The 17,471-nt window shown below is 46.8% G+C and overlaps 6 protein-coding genes across 6 annotated transcripts; 2 read left to right on the top strand and 4 right to left on the bottom strand.

Annotated features, from left to right (window-relative positions):
- Positions 1-617: 617 nt before the first annotated feature.
- N7495_005880 (DnaJ and TPR domain protein) lies at positions 618-2,688 on the bottom strand (the record flags this gene model as incomplete). Its single annotated transcript, XM_057208531.1, has 3 exons — positions 618-864; positions 921-2,082; positions 2,157-2,688. 3 exons carry the CDS (start codon positions 2,686-2,688, stop codon positions 618-620), a joined length of 1,941 nt encoding a protein of 646 aa, XP_057062305.1.
- Positions 2,689-3,498: 810 nt separating this feature from the next.
- On the bottom strand, positions 3,499-4,266 carry N7495_005879 (uncharacterized protein; the record flags this gene model as incomplete). The annotated part of the gene is made up of 1 exon (XM_057208530.1): positions 3,499-4,266. One exon carries the CDS (start codon positions 4,264-4,266, stop codon positions 3,499-3,501), a length of 768 nt encoding a protein of 255 aa, XP_057062304.1.
- A 1,945-nt stretch (positions 4,267-6,211) lies between these two features.
- On the bottom strand, positions 6,212-6,903 carry N7495_005878 (GPI anchored serine-rich protein; the record flags this gene model as incomplete). Its single annotated transcript, XM_057208529.1, has 2 exons — positions 6,212-6,326; positions 6,389-6,903. 2 exons carry the CDS (start codon positions 6,901-6,903, stop codon positions 6,212-6,214), a joined length of 630 nt encoding a protein of 209 aa, XP_057062303.1.
- A 3,897-nt stretch (positions 6,904-10,800) lies between these two features.
- On the top strand, positions 10,801-12,487 carry N7495_005877 (dual-specificity mitogen-activated protein kinase kinase; the record flags this gene model as incomplete). Its single annotated transcript, XM_057208528.1, has 4 exons — positions 10,801-11,511; positions 11,589-11,880; positions 11,934-12,303; positions 12,358-12,487. Coding segments are annotated over 4 exons (1,503 nt in total), but the record flags the coding sequence as incomplete, so codon positions are not given.
- A 905-nt stretch (positions 12,488-13,392) lies between these two features.
- N7495_005876 (secretory pathway Sec39 family protein) lies at positions 13,393-16,315 on the bottom strand (the record flags this gene model as incomplete). Its single annotated transcript, XM_057208527.1, has 3 exons — positions 13,393-14,509; positions 14,571-14,727; positions 14,779-16,315. 3 exons carry the CDS (start codon positions 16,313-16,315, stop codon positions 13,393-13,395), a joined length of 2,811 nt encoding a protein of 936 aa, XP_057062301.1.
- A 213-nt stretch (positions 16,316-16,528) lies between these two features.
- On the top strand, positions 16,529-17,053 carry N7495_005875 (uncharacterized protein; the record flags this gene model as incomplete). Its single annotated transcript, XM_057208526.1, has 3 exons — positions 16,529-16,556; positions 16,689-16,825; positions 16,907-17,053. 3 exons carry the CDS (start codon positions 16,529-16,531, stop codon positions 17,051-17,053), a joined length of 312 nt encoding a protein of 103 aa, XP_057062300.1.
- Positions 17,054-17,471: the final 418 nt, after the last annotated feature.

Below are 17,471 nucleotides of genomic sequence, written 5' to 3'. Positions count from 1 at the left end.
AGGCTACACCTACAGACTTCAGTTAAGCCTCCGCAAACAGTTATCCAAAAAGTTCCAGGCCGAGAAAGATAAAACGCCAATGATATATGATGCATGGCAAAACACGGTGGGATCATAAACAGTCCAGGATGCACTGCGCTGATTGATTCCCATCCAGAACTCATGTACCGAATCGAAAGATGAAAAAGGTAACAAAGGTTAAGATATAGAAATGGGGGGAGGGGGATCGACATTGAATAGAAAGAAGACAAGTCAAAATAGACAAGTCAGGAAATGAGACAAAGTTGTCTATCAAATGGGAATCAATATTCTTTCATATAACCAAAGACATGCTCTTTGACAAACGGACCCCCCCCAATAGGAAGGTGAAAAATAAAAGATAAATAGATAAATCATCTCGACTTATCCAGGGGCAACATGAATTATCGTTGAAGACGCCAAACACCGAAGTTCATCGGAAAGTGTGTCTGAGTGAGATCCGCCAGGTTGATCCCCTATAAATATGTCTTCAGACGAAAACATGAACCAAGCAGTCATAAAAAAATAAATGCACGGCTAGTAACAAGAACTTGTTCCCAGTCGAGTTGGGAAATGAGGTTTTTAGTCGTTCAAATCGTTTAGAAGGGGAAGCCACCGGGGAAGCCTTGGCCGCCGCGGGACTGGCCACCTCCAAAAGAGTGGCCGCCGCCAAAGCCACCGCCGCCGCCGCCGTTCATCATGTTAAAGAGGATGTTGGGGTCAATGTTGATGTGGGAGCCGTTCATGTTCATGCCTCCCATGCCGCCCATTCCTCCCATACCACCGCCACCGAACATGTCGTTGGGATCAATAAGGTCGTCTCCGTTATCGTAGGCAGCGCGCTTCCTATATAGGTTGTTAGTAAAAAAAATTAAGTGACATCGTTGAAGCAGTCAACCTACTGAGAGTCACTTAGGGTTTCGTATGCCTCGCCAATCTCCTTGAATTTCTCCTCGGCGTCTTCCTGATCAGGGTTCTTGTCAGGGTGGTATTGGATGGCCATTTTGCGGTACGCCTTTTTAATCTCTGTTTCGTTGGCATCCTTGCTAACCCCAAGGATCTTATAGTAGTCCTTGCGTTGAGACTTCTTGAGCTCAAACTCAGCACGGCGGATGTCGTCGGCGATGCCACGCTCGCTGGGGTTGTTCTCAGCGACACTCTTGTAGTCACGAATAGCCTCCTCCCAGTTCTCGGCACCAGCGTAAGCCTTGGCACGAACTTTCATGGCCTTGATATATGCGGGATCCAGGCGCAAAGCTTCAGTGCAGTCCTTTACGGCAGCGTCGTACTCCTTCAGGTTGGTGTAGGCTTGAGCCCGGTTCTGCAGTATCTTAGCGTTCATGTCCTTGTTGGTCGGGTCAACTTCGAGAGCCTGGGCGTAAAGCTCGATGGCACGGCGATAGTCTCCGGCCTTGAAGGCGGCGTTTCCTTCCTCCTTGGTCCGGCTGAGTTTCTGAACAATGCGCAGCAACTTAACGGCCTGCTTCATGTCCGGGTCCAGCCCAAGGCACATCTTCAGCAGCTTGGCGGCCTGGTCAGTCTCACCGGAAGCGTAGAAAGCCCGCGCGCGAATCATCAAGGCATCCGGGTCTTGGCTGTTCTCACGCAGGAGGTTGATTGCGATATCCTGGGCCTTGCCCAGCGAGTTACTGTTATTCATCTTGAGCTGAGCCTCAGCGCTTATCAATGTCCACTTGCGGGGCTCCTTAACACCCTGTCCGAGCCCTTGGCGAGCTTGATCAATGCAGAAAATGGCCATCGAGCCACCGCGATTCTCGGCAAGTGTCTCCTCAGCCTGTGTGATGTACTTTTGCATCTTTTCAGCGGGGGCGCGGTCGGTGGCAGTAGCGGGAGGTTGAACACGCGACAACACGTTCAGAGCCTCTGTCGGGCGACCCAGGCTTGTCAAGATCTTAGCCCATCGGTGACTGATCTTCGCATTGGTAGGGTCAAGTTCGTGAGCACGCTCGATGTCCTCGAGGGCGTTCAGGTATTGTTTAGCAGACATGTGGGCCGCGGCGCGGTTGGACAAGTAAGCCGACGAGTTGGGGTTGATCTCGATCGCTGTAACCGGGAGGGGAAAAAAGAATGAGTTTCTAGAGAAGTAATGATATCGAGATTCGAGACTAGTGACCTACCTTTGTTGTACTCTTCAATGGCACGAGCATAGTTGCCATCTTTGAAAAACTTATTACCAGCCAACTTGAAAGAGTCCGCCTCGTCCGATGTAGAGTTGGAGCGGTGAGGAGGGGGAGTCGGGCTACGCTCCTCGGTATTCTTCACGGGCTCTTGGAGATCAATGTCCATAGAATTCTCATCGCGAGAAGCCGCCATGGCTGATAATCGACGACGAAGCTCGTCAGGAGGGAGATTGAGGGGATGGAGGTCCTGGTCTTTTGTAGACCGAGCACCAAATTTAAAATTAGGAGAGATGGGATTAGAATGGGACGAGGTGCGACTGTGAGAAAAACGGTTCTTGGTGGGGGACTTGGAAGAAGACTTCGAGGGAGACTTTGAGGGAGATTTGGAGGGAGAGAGTGTAGAAGGCTTGCGAGAAGTGGAGAAGGAAGTTCGAGGGGAGGAAGATTCGTTCAAAGTTGGTTTAGTCTTATCGACTTTGTCTTTCTCCTTGTCCTTATCCTTTTTGAAAATGTGGGCGAGTTGAACCATTCGTGCGTTTGGCTGGTTTTTTTTTTTTTTTGGGGGATCGAAGGACGGCGAAGGCGGTAGAAGCGCCGAACCGCGGAGAAGGAGGAATTCAATTTCGACTTTCGACCACGGTTGCGTCTTGGTCTGTCTGTTTTTGAGTCTGTCTGTTTGATAGATGTTCCAATTCAGAGAATAATCATGGTCTTCTCAAGTTTCACGGTTTCAACGGTTTCAACTTCAGTCTAGATCGTGGATATACCTAGGGTATACGAATGCACGGAGTGGACTGGTTCGAAGGGGTAGAAAAGAAAAGGAAAAGATGACACTTATGTACTTTACTACTTTAATAATCTCATTATATTATCCTTGTTTTTCTTTTTCTTCCTACTGGTGGGCTCAATATCCAAGAGGCTGGAGAGCTGCTGGCCTGTGTTAGCGCGTATAATGACCGGAAACATGTACTAGGTCGCTAATCATTTCCTGACGTTGCAGAGGGGGAGAGACTAGTTCAATCAAATGCCTTAGGCTTGTTTTTTCACTTCTTTCTCCGACTCCTGGTAACATAACCTTGGAAGTTGGGGCTATCACGTACATTGGTGGAGCAGTGGAGCCGATATGCAGTTTGCTATGGCTGTGCAAAAGGCGAGAGTAGTCAGCCCACTGGCATTCGTGGACTTGTTCAATATGGATCAGATATATGACTGAACAGACGAGGTGATATCAAAATATATTTTATTGTATACTAAAATATAATCTCAAGTCACAGGGGGTATCAAATCGATGCCTCAACTTCGAGGCACATACATGACTTTGTGTTTTCATTTGGGTATTTCATCCGATCGACATCCGATTGTGCACGCGTCGGGCAACAGCATTCCATTTTGACAACTTGACTCCCTCATTGCTCTCGTTATGCTCTGTTTCGGCGTGTGCATTGTTATGATAAAATCGATCCGGCGTTAAGGTCTGCAACCGTGCTGGCGGTTGACTAATTGGAGTTTGAGTCTGATAATATGTGTATGGTGGTGGGGGTGAAGATGGTTCTGGTGGAGGTGAAGTTGGTCCTGGCGGAAGTAAAGTTGGACCTGGTGGAGGTAAAGTTGGACCTGGTGGAGGTAAAGTTGGACCTGGTGGAGTTGATGTGTTTATAGATATATAGTCGGCGAATGTCCAGATCCTTTTCTCTTCATTCCAGATGAGAGGGGCACTCTGTGCTCGTCGATGGTCAACATTTCGATATGAGAAATTAGGCGAGGATCGAGAACGCTCAGAATATAAGACATCTTCGCGTAGAGTCATGTCACTGGGATGGCCTCGACCTCTGTTGGCTGACATCCGTCTCACGTCGCCGTTATTTGTGCTCCAGTTAGAGTTTGTATAAGACGTTCGATTGTAATTGTTCGACGTGTAACTTGACTGGGATAGTGTTGATTCTGCTGGTATATGTGGGAGAGGTTTTGAGCGGACGAAATTATCGTAGTGTGCATTTTCGGTGTCTGGAGTTGGAGGCTCTTCAAATATAATCGGTACTGTTGAATCCTGTGGACAGATGACCCTACTGTTGACAAAGAGAGGGCCATCTAAGGAGGAAATGTCCATGCTGACTGTGGAACTGACTCGGTTGGAAACTCGAGACAAATGGATCAACCGGCGATAGTTCCAAGGTTCCAGGGTTCCAAGATTGTCAGCAGAACATGGATTTGAGTGTGATGAGTGGTAGTTTATTTCATTATAAAAAGGGAGAAAAAAAAAAAGGGAGCAGGAGCCTATAAATCAACAAATATCAACTTAGTGTGATGCGGGCCATTCGCAAGGCTTCCTGTCACGCTCCGGATTGGACCGAAATGGAGCTATCCAACTCCTTCTCCTAATTCAATTGGTTTAGTGAAAGACTGCGGATACAACTTATATTGAGCCTCCCGAAATCCCTTCAAAATGGGGCGGAGCAACAAATCAAAACAGGGCGATGGGGTTAAGATTTCCACAAAATGCTTAGCATTTCGCTTGCAGTTTCCAGAAGCTGTCATTAAAATCTCTCACCGTAAGTTGTGTGGACCTCCAAGGCATTCTTGCATATATCATATCTACTATGTATACATCTGCCCAGGTGCTCAAACCCTACTTGCCCGATAGCCGAAACACGCCCCAAGGATGTAATTAGGAGTAGTTCGTGTGAATGGAAGTTTCAGATTTCAAGTAAAGATTCAAGGTGTTGAATCATTCTTTAATTTGATTTGCGCCCTATAATAAGGTATGGAGTAAAAGGAATCGTTCTGTTGTGTATACTTGTGGATCACCTCCAGAGCTATTTTTGGCTAACCAATCAGAAGTTCCAAATATACAGCGTCTTCTTCTATCTTGCTCTATTCTGTAGATATTTCCATTTGGATTGAATTGTTGAGTCTCTAATGATCTTAAGTCTTCATATCTCGATATTATGTTATCTGAGATTTGTAGCATTTGTGGCTTACCGAGATATTCGATCAATCTGACTTTGGAGTCGAAGGATCGATGGTGGAGGCTGATGTACAATTGGCATTGAACTAGAAATTCTAAGTACAATTTTAGTATAATTCTTATCCAATGCTACTGCATACTAGTCAGGTACGCATCCTAGGGAACAGAATTCTAGGGGCTGTGGATATGCATGCATGTCACAGCGTACATGGAAGCGAGAAAGCAATTACCTACCTAGGTGCAGGATTGCTTCATATACATGAACTACTAGAACATAACAACAAAGGCGTCGGGACTCACCCATGACATCATGATATTTTATATTTTCTTCTCTACCCGCAGCCAACAGGGGCTGTCAAGTAATGAAAAAAGGTAGACAGAAGTCAAGAGTGATAAAAATCACAATTTTGGTTTCAAAATTTACTTAGTCGCCGGTGAAGACAGCTAGGTAGGTATAACTGATAGCTTTCAGTCAGCAATATGTAACCTCAAATTTTGAACTTCTTCATTGGTCTCTATACCTAGGTGGAGAATATTGCAGTCCTAGTAACTAGGGAGAACCTCGGGTAGAATATTCCAACTGATAAAGATAATATATATGTAAATTGGTACATACCCTCGGCACTCAAAACCGGCATTATCCTCTGTCGACAGCCCCTGGAATATCAGATTGAGTCTATTCCTTTAGTAGCTACTAACAATCATTGTCTTTTAATGAAACTATCTAGGTTTAAAAAAAAAAGGAAAGAATGCAAAGTGGTATATGTTAAATTACAGGATTCGCCAGAAGCATTGAAATGGTGAAGTGGTTTTACATTAAGGTCATGCTCAAGCCAGAGCTTCACACAACTCCTCAGCTATCCAGGAAGCCCAATAAGATATGTATCAATATGAATATAAAAAGAACCGTGGGATAAGTGTATCCAATCAAAAGCAAGTAACAAAGATAAATGGCCAGGTAAGTCACCGAGACCGCATGTAAATCACAAGAATAACGTCCCCTTTCTACTCATTCCGTTCTATACTATAATCTAGAAGGTTGAACCAGCTAGATCTAGCATTTTAATTCCATCTAGGATGAAATCATTTATGCGAGGAAGAAAGCGGCGGCGGCGGCGGCACCGGCGAAGGTGAGGGAGCCGGTCATGGCACCAGCACCGTTGAAGACGGGGGTGGCAGAGGCGGAGGCAGTAGCACCGACGCTGTTGATATGTCAGTATATAGTTCAGTTGAATTATTTCATATTAAAATAAGAAGTATTTACCTGGTAACGGGGCTGGAGACAGCACCGGAGGGGCTGGAGCCAGAACCGACGGGGGAGACACCGGTGGGGGTGACGGCAGCAGTGTAGGTGAGGGTGGAGTAGGTCACGGTGGGAATGCAGGTGGAGACAGCAATGACCGAGGTGTAGACGGAACCGCTGGGGGAAGAGCCGACGGCGCCAGCACCAGTGGGGACGCTGCTGGGGGCAGACCAGGCAACGGGGCTGGAGGGAATGACGGAGGACTCAGGGACAACAACGGAGCCACTGGCAACACCAGTAGCGGCGGCGGAGGAAGAGACAACGGGGGTGGTCTCAGCAGCGGCACTAGTGGTCACGGCAGCGGAGGCAGACTCGGGGACAGCAGTGGAGCTCTCACGGCCAGGGCAGTTGGTGATGCTGGCAGCGCAAGAGATCTTGGTGACGAGATCAGTCTGGTAGACGGTAACCTCTTCTCCACTGGGGAGGGCGGCGACCAGGCCAGCGAAGAGGGCAACGGTAGCAGCAGTGAAACGCATGTTGATTGATTTGGTTGGAAATTTACGTAGAAGTAAGATTGGTTGGGTTTTAAAAAGCGAGTTGGCTTAAGAGCGAATGCTTGATAGTGGGTTGAAAGAGTGGATGACCGAAGTCTAGAGAGTGACAGTTGCAAGGCAGCGAAGTGATACTTGAAGAAGAAAGAAAGAAAGAATGAGGGTGGAAACAAGGTGCCCTTTGTATGGAACCAGGGAGATTAGGCTAAGAGAGATCAACACACTGTTTTCCCCCTACGAAAAGAGAGAGAAAAAGGGGAACTCGTCATGTCTAACTTTACTTACGAAATGGGTAATGGAAGTGGCCCCGAGTGGGGCAATGATTGGGTTCGAAATTGGTATATGATACTTGTCTATTTGCAGTGGAGATAGTAATAAGACCGAGTCAACAGGACTTTGTGTGCACAGCCATTGAAAATGGGTCCCTGCATACAGTATTGTGATAAGCCATAAGCCATGTCGGTAATAAACAAGTTTGTATTTTATTAGCCGCTAACAAGATTGCACCATAGAGTTTCCTCATGTAGATCTTATTTTGAGACCAAAATAGACCTTACTTACTGTGTTGTGGTTGAATATCAAATGTCAATCGAGTACTCCTTAGATCGAGTATAAACTTGATTTCCCTCTTTTCTTTTTCTTTCTCTTCCATTTCCGTATTTAGTTGTATGATCCTCATGTATTGATCATCCATGCTCTAGTGGTTTCAGTTCACTTCCCCGTAAACCAACCGTAGCAACGCCCGTTCCTTATAGTGTCCACTATTAGGTCCACTTTACCCCTGAACATCCCGCTTGATTCTCTTACTCAACTCAACCTCTAACAATGTCGAAACTTCAATTGAATTCATTAACTAACTCAATTTCAAACTGAGATCCAAGCTCATTTCTTTGTAACGGAGAGGAATTCCCGAAAGAACATATTTTTCATTGGTTGTTGAGTACTACACGCCAAGCATAAGTGCTCCATACTCTCTCCCCTTATGTCTTATCCAAGTGGGTATGTTCTCATATCACCAGGTGTCTAAGCTTCTAAGCTTCTCTATTAAGTGTACGGAGTAAGTTCTTTGATCTGGAATACTACCATGGATGGCGCTAGTAAATACCCTATGGTATTAGCCACTGTACGGTGAGATGAAGAAGAGGTAGGCTTGGCTTTAAGCTTGGATCCTTGGATCCTTGGGTCCGCTGTCTGGGCGCTGTCATGCCGCTGTTGTCTTATTGGATATAATAGTGTGCACAGAACGGTGTAATATTGGTGTTATTATGAGCGATATCAATACAATTTCCAAAGGTTCCAATGTTAGCATACATTGACAGTAAGAGACCCTGAGTGCCCCGAAGTTGAGGATTATAACAATTAGGCCCGTGCCCTTGCCCGGACTAGAGCCTTTGATCCATTTGTTTTGTTGAAAGAGCCAATGATAGAGTTATGCGCGTCTCTCTCCTTCTGGTTCAAAATTTGGTACTTTACAGAGTATAGGAGCTTCAAATAAAGAAGACTCGTGGCGCCCCATTCTCTCCACATTCCAACACTATTGACAGCTCTTAGATCTCACTGGACTTTATTGCCTCCCCCTTTTTATCTTTAGATATGAGTGGACCTTGACTTCTAATTAAATCTTAGTTCCAAGGTTAAAGATTATCTAGCTTCGAGGTTATTGGGTCATGTGTGATATTCAGACAAACTAAATACTCCATAGCTATCTATAATATCCGATTTAGCTATCCGAGACATTGTTCATAAAGAAAGAAACCTTGGCCTTGAGATAATAATAAGTCGGGGCTTGAATAGTCGCAATTGTAGTTTGAACTAGCTTGCACTGTGCTATCTATCAATCCTGGTACGCACGCGCGTAATGAAGCTTGTTCTCTTGGAAAGGGGCTGGTGACAGAAACAACAGACTCAAACACGGGTACATCGGAAAAAAGGCGATCATTTGCCTTTTCTGGTTTCTAGACCACAATAAAGCATTCCAAAGTTGAATTTTGCAGTGTGCACTGAGATGAATCGCGGGGTGGACGGTACAAATTTACTCCGAAGTTCACCCGGAGAACTCTAGGGCACATGACTATGAAGTTGTACAGATCAGAGTCAAACCCGACCCCTGACAATAAGACCTGATGAATTGCAGAATCATCCTTTGAAGCTGGGAATAAATTAGAGTTCTATTTGGATATCTCTGACGGTCTTGGTGATGGCTCTCCGGATATATACTCAACAGCCTGTTAGAGACTATACCAAAAGTCGACAGGAACTTTCAGGGTTATTACCGAAATATGGCGACAGTTCAATTTCGAACGAATACTATGGAAGTTCAGTCGATTATAGTAAGCAAGAAGGCACCTGAGCAGCTCCCAAAACCGGAATAAGACACATTTGATCAATTGAAGGCCTCCAGGATTCTTTCTTATCTCCTCAGGGGTACAATTTAGGTAATAGGTAGGTAGCATAGCGAGTTATACTCCAAGTACAATTCCAAGTCTGCGGGACTGGAGGAAACTGCTTACCCCCGTGATAAATTGATATCTGCAAGATAGCTTTTTCCCGCTTGCCAAGTGGTTTCCAAGATATACTATTTCGACTGCTATTAACTACTTTAAATTGCATATTGCTTGAATAGTCGTGTGCCGATGAGACATACCTAGGTATGGATCAAGGTACAATAGCAGGGCTGTGACCTGTGACGAACGGTACGACGAAGTACTCCATGCAGTCTCCTGATCTCCTGCAAGGGATTCGGCCAAGAGTACTTTTCAATGCACACGCATGCGTTGCCACTCAACTCAAGATGCCACTGGCCGAGACCATAGAGGCAAGAAGCACTTGCCACTTTACTATGCACTATGACACAGTCTAGACTGATTTCCATCAAGATGAAACCTTGGCACGGCCACATCTCAGGCTATAAAGCCATAGCTCAGGCTGTAAAGCCACATCACAGTCTAGACCTGGTAGACTAATTGAGATCCATACAGTCCATTTTAGCAAACTCCGTCGAAATTCTCTTAGTAGTCGGTTTTCTCAATGTGTATTGCCTGATCCCACTATCATCGCCAATGATGTAATGATGAATTTACTGAATACCTAGAACATTGCAAGCGCCGATGATGCTCTCTATTATTCCTGGAGTGGCTGAGCCACAACCTGTTAGGGCTGAACCATTCCAAGCGCATAACCGTGATCGGTCACTTACTACTGGCCCAATTAGTGACCCGCTTGGTTTATGTACTTTTGCCATAAAGTGACAAGTGAGTGGGGTGTCAACCAGACTCGAGTGGAGATAATGAGCTGGCATGGTGGAGTAGAAGGGTTGTCGCGGCTCCTTTTGAATTAGGCAGAGATATAATCCTGAGTTAGGGCAAGGGTCCATAGATCATTCTTGATATCAGGTGGAGTTGGGCTATCAGGAACCAAACCAACAACTTCGAGTCCTAGATAGCCCTAGAGTACTCTCTCAAAGTACAATACTTCCATAGTAATATACTGTGACAGATGAATAGACTTGTAAAGATAGAGATCGCTAGTGTTTCAGTTGAGGCGCCTTCTGAAACAGCCCCGCCCTTAAAGACCCGATCTCTTCGTGTCCCACTCGGCGGCTGAGTTGCCGTCTATTAATATTGAATGATATTCTTGGCCATTCCAGACTTAACTGTTCCATTATTTGATATTGAGTCCTTAAAAGAACAAAAGGGAACGGAAAGAAGTTGACAGGTGGACCCCAATAAAACGGTTTTTTTCTCCCCGAGTCACCCGCTAGTCACAACTTCCCCTCTCTCTCTCTCTCTCTCTTCTTCTCCTCTGCCACTCGTTTGTTCTTCTTCCTCAACACACTCGCTTTCTCGACTCTTTCAGAATATCTACACTGTGGCTACTCTAGCTGATCCAAACGAGTTGTTTTTGCCTGGTGATAGGCAGAATAACCTGGCCATGTCTGTGCCGCTCCTTCGACCGCCGGTTCCCGGCAGCAGGAGTAACACTCCAAGAGCTCCAAAACTTACTTTGGGGATTCCTCCGTCGCCAAATGTCAAACCTGTCAATGGCAATGGAGTCCCTGTTGTGTCCGTCGCACCACCCCAATTTCAGTCACATCAGTCTTCTCGACCCGCCCCACCCCAGTTGCGCTTAGCGACCCCAATGGGTAGCAGCCAGAACGTCTCTCAGCACAATGTGTCAAATGGTCGGCCCTCTTTACCACCGCTTCAGGTGTCCACAAACGGATCAGGTATGAATGGCCAACCCAGTAGTGGTCCAGCATCAGCAAACTCATCATACTCTACGCTATCTGTAGCCATGGGACTCCGCCAGTCCTCGAGCGGCAACTCAGACCCGTCATCAGCGATTAGCTCGGTATACTCGGAATGCGATAGAACGATGGAAGGCGAAAACGGCGTCAACGGATTGCTTCCCAACTTGGATAAATTGAGTTTGGAGATGGGTCGACCGCTCGATGTGGAGGATCTGGACGATGAAGGCTGGCATGCGGCCAGCGAACAAAACATGATTGTCGAACTGGGAAGTCTGGGTGAAGGTGCCGGTGGCGCTGTCACCAGATGCCAACTCAAGGGTGGCCAGACTGTCTTTGCGTTGAAGGTGAGTCAATTGTCGGACATGGATTCATCTCCTGGAAGAAGAGAGAAAGAGTTCGTGGCTAATATCTGTTTCATTAGATTATAACCACGGATCCGAACCCTGACGTGAAGAAACAAATTGTCCGCGAACTTAACTTCAACAAAGACTGTGCCTCCAACCATATCTGTCGCTACTATGGTGCTTTTATGGATAAGTCCACTGGCACAATCTCGATCGCTATGGAATTCTGTGAAGGTGGAAGTCTTGACAGTATCTACAAGGAAGTCAAGAAGCTTGGTGGGCGTACTGGGGAGAAAGTACTCGGCAAGGTCTCAGAGGGCGTGCTCAATGGGCTGACCTATCTGCACAGTCGGAAGATCATCCATCGCGGTATGTTCACCTGATAGAACACCAGAAAGCGTCAGCTCACTAATTCTCAACAGACATCAAACCCTCCAACATCCTTCTTTGCCGCAATGGCCAAGTGAAGCTTTGCGATTTCGGTGTCAGTGGCGAGTTCGGTACTAAAGGCGATGCAAATACCTTCATCGGTACCTCCTACTACATGGCTCCAGAACGTATTACCGGTCAATCCTACACAATCACCTCTGACGTCTGGTCCCTGGGTGTGACTTTACTCGAAGTTGCGCAGCACAGATTCCCTTTCCCTGCTGATGGAACCGAGATGCAGCCCCGCGCTGGATTAATCGATCTCCTGACGTACATCGTTCGCCAGCCCATTCCAAAACTGAAGGACGAACCTCAGAATAACATTCGTTGGTCCGATAACTTCAAGTACTTCATTGAATGCTGGTATGTACTTTCCAAATTAATATCCATTTTTGCTTTACTAACGAATTCTTCCAGTCTCGAGAAAGAACCCCCTCGACGAGCAACTCCTTGGCGGATGCTGGAACATCCTTGGATGCAAGATATGAAGAACAAGAAAGTCAACATGGCCAACTTCGTGCGACAGGTGTGGGGCTGGGAGGAGTGAACCAAAAGTCATTCAACCCAACATCGAACACCTTTCCTACAACCTCTTTTTCACCTACACTTACTTACTGTCATGGACTTTCCGGTTTTTGAGCATGAGTGGCTGGACCCTAAGGGTTGACCAGGCTGTCAACAATAACAACTCAAAAACACACCTACCACCATAACAATCACGACACCCCTAACATTCTTCTGTCTCATTGTGTCTCATTGTGTCTCATTGTCGGCGCTCAAATTTGCGTCATGTCATGATATTGAAGGTCTCCCGGGCCGGAACTCGGTCGAGCCTAATATCATTTTATATTTTTACTGTGATTCTCCATCATACCCTGTCATTGCTTTCATCAGCGACACGAATTCCTACCGGCTACGTTTTACCTAATACGATCCTTAACGGCCTGATTGATATCTACCTGGTGTTATCATTGCATTTCCTCGCTCCTTAATTCCATCACTTCACCCTCTTGTCCACTCTCTCTATATATCCTCTATCCCTTCCTCACTTCCTTCCCTCATCTCATGTCACATCTCGAGCCCTGGACATATCTATCATCTCTACATATGGTCTTCTTGTTTTTGTTCTTTTATTGGATTTTCATTGTTGAGCCTCTCATATCTTCAAGCTTTTCTTAGGGATTTCCTTGTTCTGGATCTGGATGTGGAATGTGCAAATGCATTGAAGTTTCCTCTTCCTTCAACATATTAAGTACTTGATAGCATTCCAGTCAAAGTAGTGAGTACAGGTGTGGCGTAGCTTAAGGAGAAACCTTGGAAGCCTTCTAATAACCAAGTAGAGAAGTATTCCCCGCATTAATTATCATGTATGGATGTAGGTATGACTACCTAGATATGGACTGAGAAGAGTAGCCTCAAATTTGGTAGATATTCTGGGGAAAATATCACCGACTACTTATTGACTGGCTCAGCACCCAAAACCCAACCGATTCCGCTCGCCAAACCACCCGTCACTATACTACTAACCATATCCCTCTTGCGCACACGACCATCCGGTGAAAGCGCAGATTCATACTCACTAGTATCACCGCCAGTCGTGGTCTCAGCTCCAGGCCCAGCTCTAGGCCCAGAAGTAGAAGCAGAGGCTGCACCACGCAACGGGAATGCATTCTTATGCAGCGCTAGCGCCGCACCGCGCGCAACCTCAAAGAGTCCCATTGGTGCCTCATGCGGGTGAGAATGCGGCATTGCAGCACGCGCACGAGCACGTCTAGTAGCTCGCTGCTGCGCTGTGTCAAAGGCGTCACGTTCCGAGTCTGATGGGCCGAATCCGCCCGGTAAAGTGGAGATGGTATCTCCCTTCGAGTCCCATATGTCTTCTTCTTGCTGCTCGCTTGCGCGGAGGGAAGACATTTCCTCGTCGCAGCGGCGCCAGCCGCCTAGGATCTCGGGCAGAGGGTCTGGTGATGGGACGAGGACGAGGGCTAGAGAAAGGAGTTCCATGCGTTGGGAGAGGTGGGTTATTTGGGCTTGGAGGGATTTAGATGTGTTTGGTGTTGTGGAGCGGTAGCGGCCGGCATTGTAGACTGCGCGCCAGGAGATATCATCTGGGATGGATGATGTATTTGAGGGTTGAGAGGGTGGTGGGAGTCGTGTTAGGATGTAAGAGTAGGCAGTCCCGAAGTCATTGGAGTTAAGGGCTGAGGAAATTGCGAGAGAGATGATGCGACGTTCCGCTATGGCAAGCGTGTCTGCTTCTGAGATAGTTTCTCTTAAAAGGTGGGGTTCTGTACCATTTGATGTCTGTGGCGTAAGTAGACCGGCAAAGACCAGATTTCTTCCAATAGAGAGCAGATCATCCAGTTTGGTGTAGCTTTTGGCATTTTGCTCGAGCACTGTCTCGACCAGCGAGATGGGATCATGGTGTATGCGGATGCTAACTGGTTGGAATGGGACACCATGCTGCAGGGTCAGAGAGTAAAAAGATAAGGCGTGAGTTGCAGCTATAAGAGCATTGATCTGCTTGAGCGAAACAGATTCTGGAAAATGCGGTCTAAATGCTTGCAGGCTATGAGATAGTTAGGACTATGCCAAATATGATCCAATACAGCTCCATGATCCAGACTTACATTTCATAGGCTCTTTTCATTCCTCCGCGAGTTTTATTCCCGTTACTAGCATTGTCGAAGGCAGTGAAGAGGGCCTCAACTACAGTAGCTTCCACTTGTGTTATCGTCAATGGGGTGGGGTTGGACTTGATGTAAAGATCCACAGCCAGTTGATATTCTTGGAGAGTGTTAGCATTTGACATAATTTCATAGAAAACGTGGTGCGCACCTCTAGCTCCTAGGAGAGCTTTTAGAATCTCCATTTCAACCGTATCTCGCGAGACTCGCCAAAACAGCCCCTGATGAGTGGATGGCTCATCCCAGCCAGAATCTGATGGCCCTACTTGCCAGTCTCGAAGCCAAAGCAGCTGCTGGCGAACTACTTGCCAGTCTTGCTGCGACCGTGTTTGTTTCACTGCAGACGCAACCACATTTTTCAACTCTGCCATTTGCATGTCCTCGCTGCTGTGAAGGCAAGTGTTCGCTGCAGCTCGGCATTGGAGAAGATGGCCAAGGCTGGTTAAAATCCGAAGGGAGAGAAGAAGGGCGCTGAGAAAAGAGATTGAAGACGGCGAGGGGGTTGTCAGTGGGTTTTCAGATGCCAACAGAGCATTCTGCAGCAACGAGGCCCGAGTCCCCGATGAAATCAACCCTGTGTCATAGTCCACGGATGGAAGCCCAGACCCAATAGACGAATTGAGATATGAACATTCCTCTAAGCTGAGAAGCTGTGCAACTCGTTCCAATATTGCGAATGAACCGTCCAATGCGACTTCAGATGAGTTTGCAAGGGCATATACCACAGCTAGACCAGATTGAGCATAACGGTGCAGCAAGTCCTTTGCCGTGTCCGAAGGCATCTGTGAATCTGTAGGCTCATAGCCTCCTAAATCTAAGTCTCCGGGGCCATTCCAGTTTGTAAATGCACAGACAACACTATCCCAATTCACGAGACTCCGTGACAACAACCATTCATTCACATATTCCCACCCTGCCAGTTCGGCGGGACGTGGTTTCTGCGTTCCTTGTATATATGAGATCGTATTATGTTCAGCGGCTTCATTCAATCTGCGTCTCTTTGACCGCTTGCTACCATAAAGCCAGGGACCAACAAGTCCCCTCAAATTATTGACCAAATCCATTTTGTTGTTTTGCTCTGATGTAATAGATAAGAGAACGTTGATCGCGGTCTGATCATCCATCAACTCCAATGTATCGAGCGACAATGTGTCTTCGCGATTCGGGTAGTATTCGTAATTGAGTCGCAGTGCTGGTAAAAGGCTAGATATTAACCATGTTCGAATCACCGCGTCTCGCTCGTAAAATGGAAAAATAAGGTCAAGGATGAGGGGTTGGAGAGCCGTTTCGGAATCGATCAGATATGCTCGATGGATGAGAAATTGGGTGAGAGGTTGAGACGATATCACTTCATCGTCTTCTTCCTCTCGCTTCAATGGTAGTAAATGAAGCTTGCTAACGCGCTTCCTTGCTTCGAGCTCAGACAGATCTATTACGGCTGAAGTATCGATATCTTGAAGTTGAGAATTTTGAGAGTCGGAAGTCAGCTCTTGGAGCACAGGAACGTATTCTGAAGGCTGTGTGCTTTCAGGTAAGAATGTTAAGATTATTTGTAGAAGGCGTTCCAGCGGGAAGCACTGGGGGTGTTGCGCTCGCAGAGAAGGCAGAACTGCCACGTCGCCGCCTGCACAAAGAGTAGTCGCAAGTAGGATCGCATGAGCTTCTGAGAGTCCTTCAAGGAAAACCATGGCGATCAATTAAAGGAAAGAAATGGTAGATTTGGGTAGTCCCCTGCGCTCTTCAGAATGTAAAGTAGCGACGTCAACCAAGTTGCATAAGGCAAGGCGCACGGGCCAAGTCGGAAACGAATGGGCAAGCGTCGCATCCGCCGCCAACCTCACCACCTTCATTGTTGCTTCTCTCCCCTCCAATCCCCCAATTTCTTTCAATTCATCTCGAAAATGGCTTCCGGCTATGGTCTGAACGGCGGTATGTGTCGTCCTACCCATTTTTCTAGGCCTTGTGGCGAGTCCGCAGTAGTTTTTTAGCCGCCGGATCACATCTTGCGCAGGCTGTCCCCTCCTACTCCAATGGCGTTGACTCACCCATGATACCCTTTAGGCCCCGGCCGATGCTATCCCTTCTGGCAAGAGGTTCTCGGTTGCTACGTTGTGAACTCCGGCGAAGGTGAAGCCGGCAAGAAGAAGTGCACCCCAGCTCTGGATGACTACTATGAGTGCCTTCACCACCGAAAGGAGGTAGGTTTTGACAGATGAAATTATGACCTTCAGAATTTTTGAATTGGGAGGAGATTTCTGACATTTTCATTCTCATTATAGGCCCTCCGCACCATGAAGATGCAGTTTGCCTACCGTAAGGCCGAGGCTGCACACCCCCGCGAGAACGCCCCCAAGGCTGAGCAGATCCGCAGTTTGGGACTACTCGGAAAAGAAGAAGAGGCTACTGCTTTCCTCTCGCAAAACTGAAGGATATAACAAGATCATTGTTATAAAGCCAAGGGCGTCGTGGTTACGTTTTTTTTATTCCATGCGTGTGATGCCTTGTGTTTCGGCCCCGGAATATTTCCCCGGCAGCCTGACTGTATAGAAAGAAATGCTCAATTTGTTGGCCTACAGGCCTTGTGTTTGAAATGATACTCCAGTTCTATAACAAATCTGGAACCTTGGAAGGTATGATCATATACTTGTAACCTTTGGGATTGTGGTTGGATATGTTCTTCGCTTACAATTACCGGGAATGAAAGAAACGTAGCTACTCACATTGCCTAGGTGGTGAGTCTTGGAAGAGCTTGTTCCAAGATTAAACGTGGCTTTATCATATTGGTAAGGCTATATACTCCGACTACATCTATCTAGCTCTGGCGGTACGTCTATCTAAGTAACC

Source organism: Penicillium taxi (assembly GCF_028828555.1).
Source record: "Penicillium taxi strain IBT 34144 chromosome Unknown utg000004l_segment0_segment0, whole genome shotgun sequence".
Lineage (NCBI taxonomy): Eukaryota > Fungi > Ascomycota > Eurotiomycetes > Eurotiales > Aspergillaceae > Penicillium > Penicillium taxi.
Note: the sequence above shows the minus strand (reverse complement) of the source record. Positions and strands in the feature narration are given on the sequence as shown.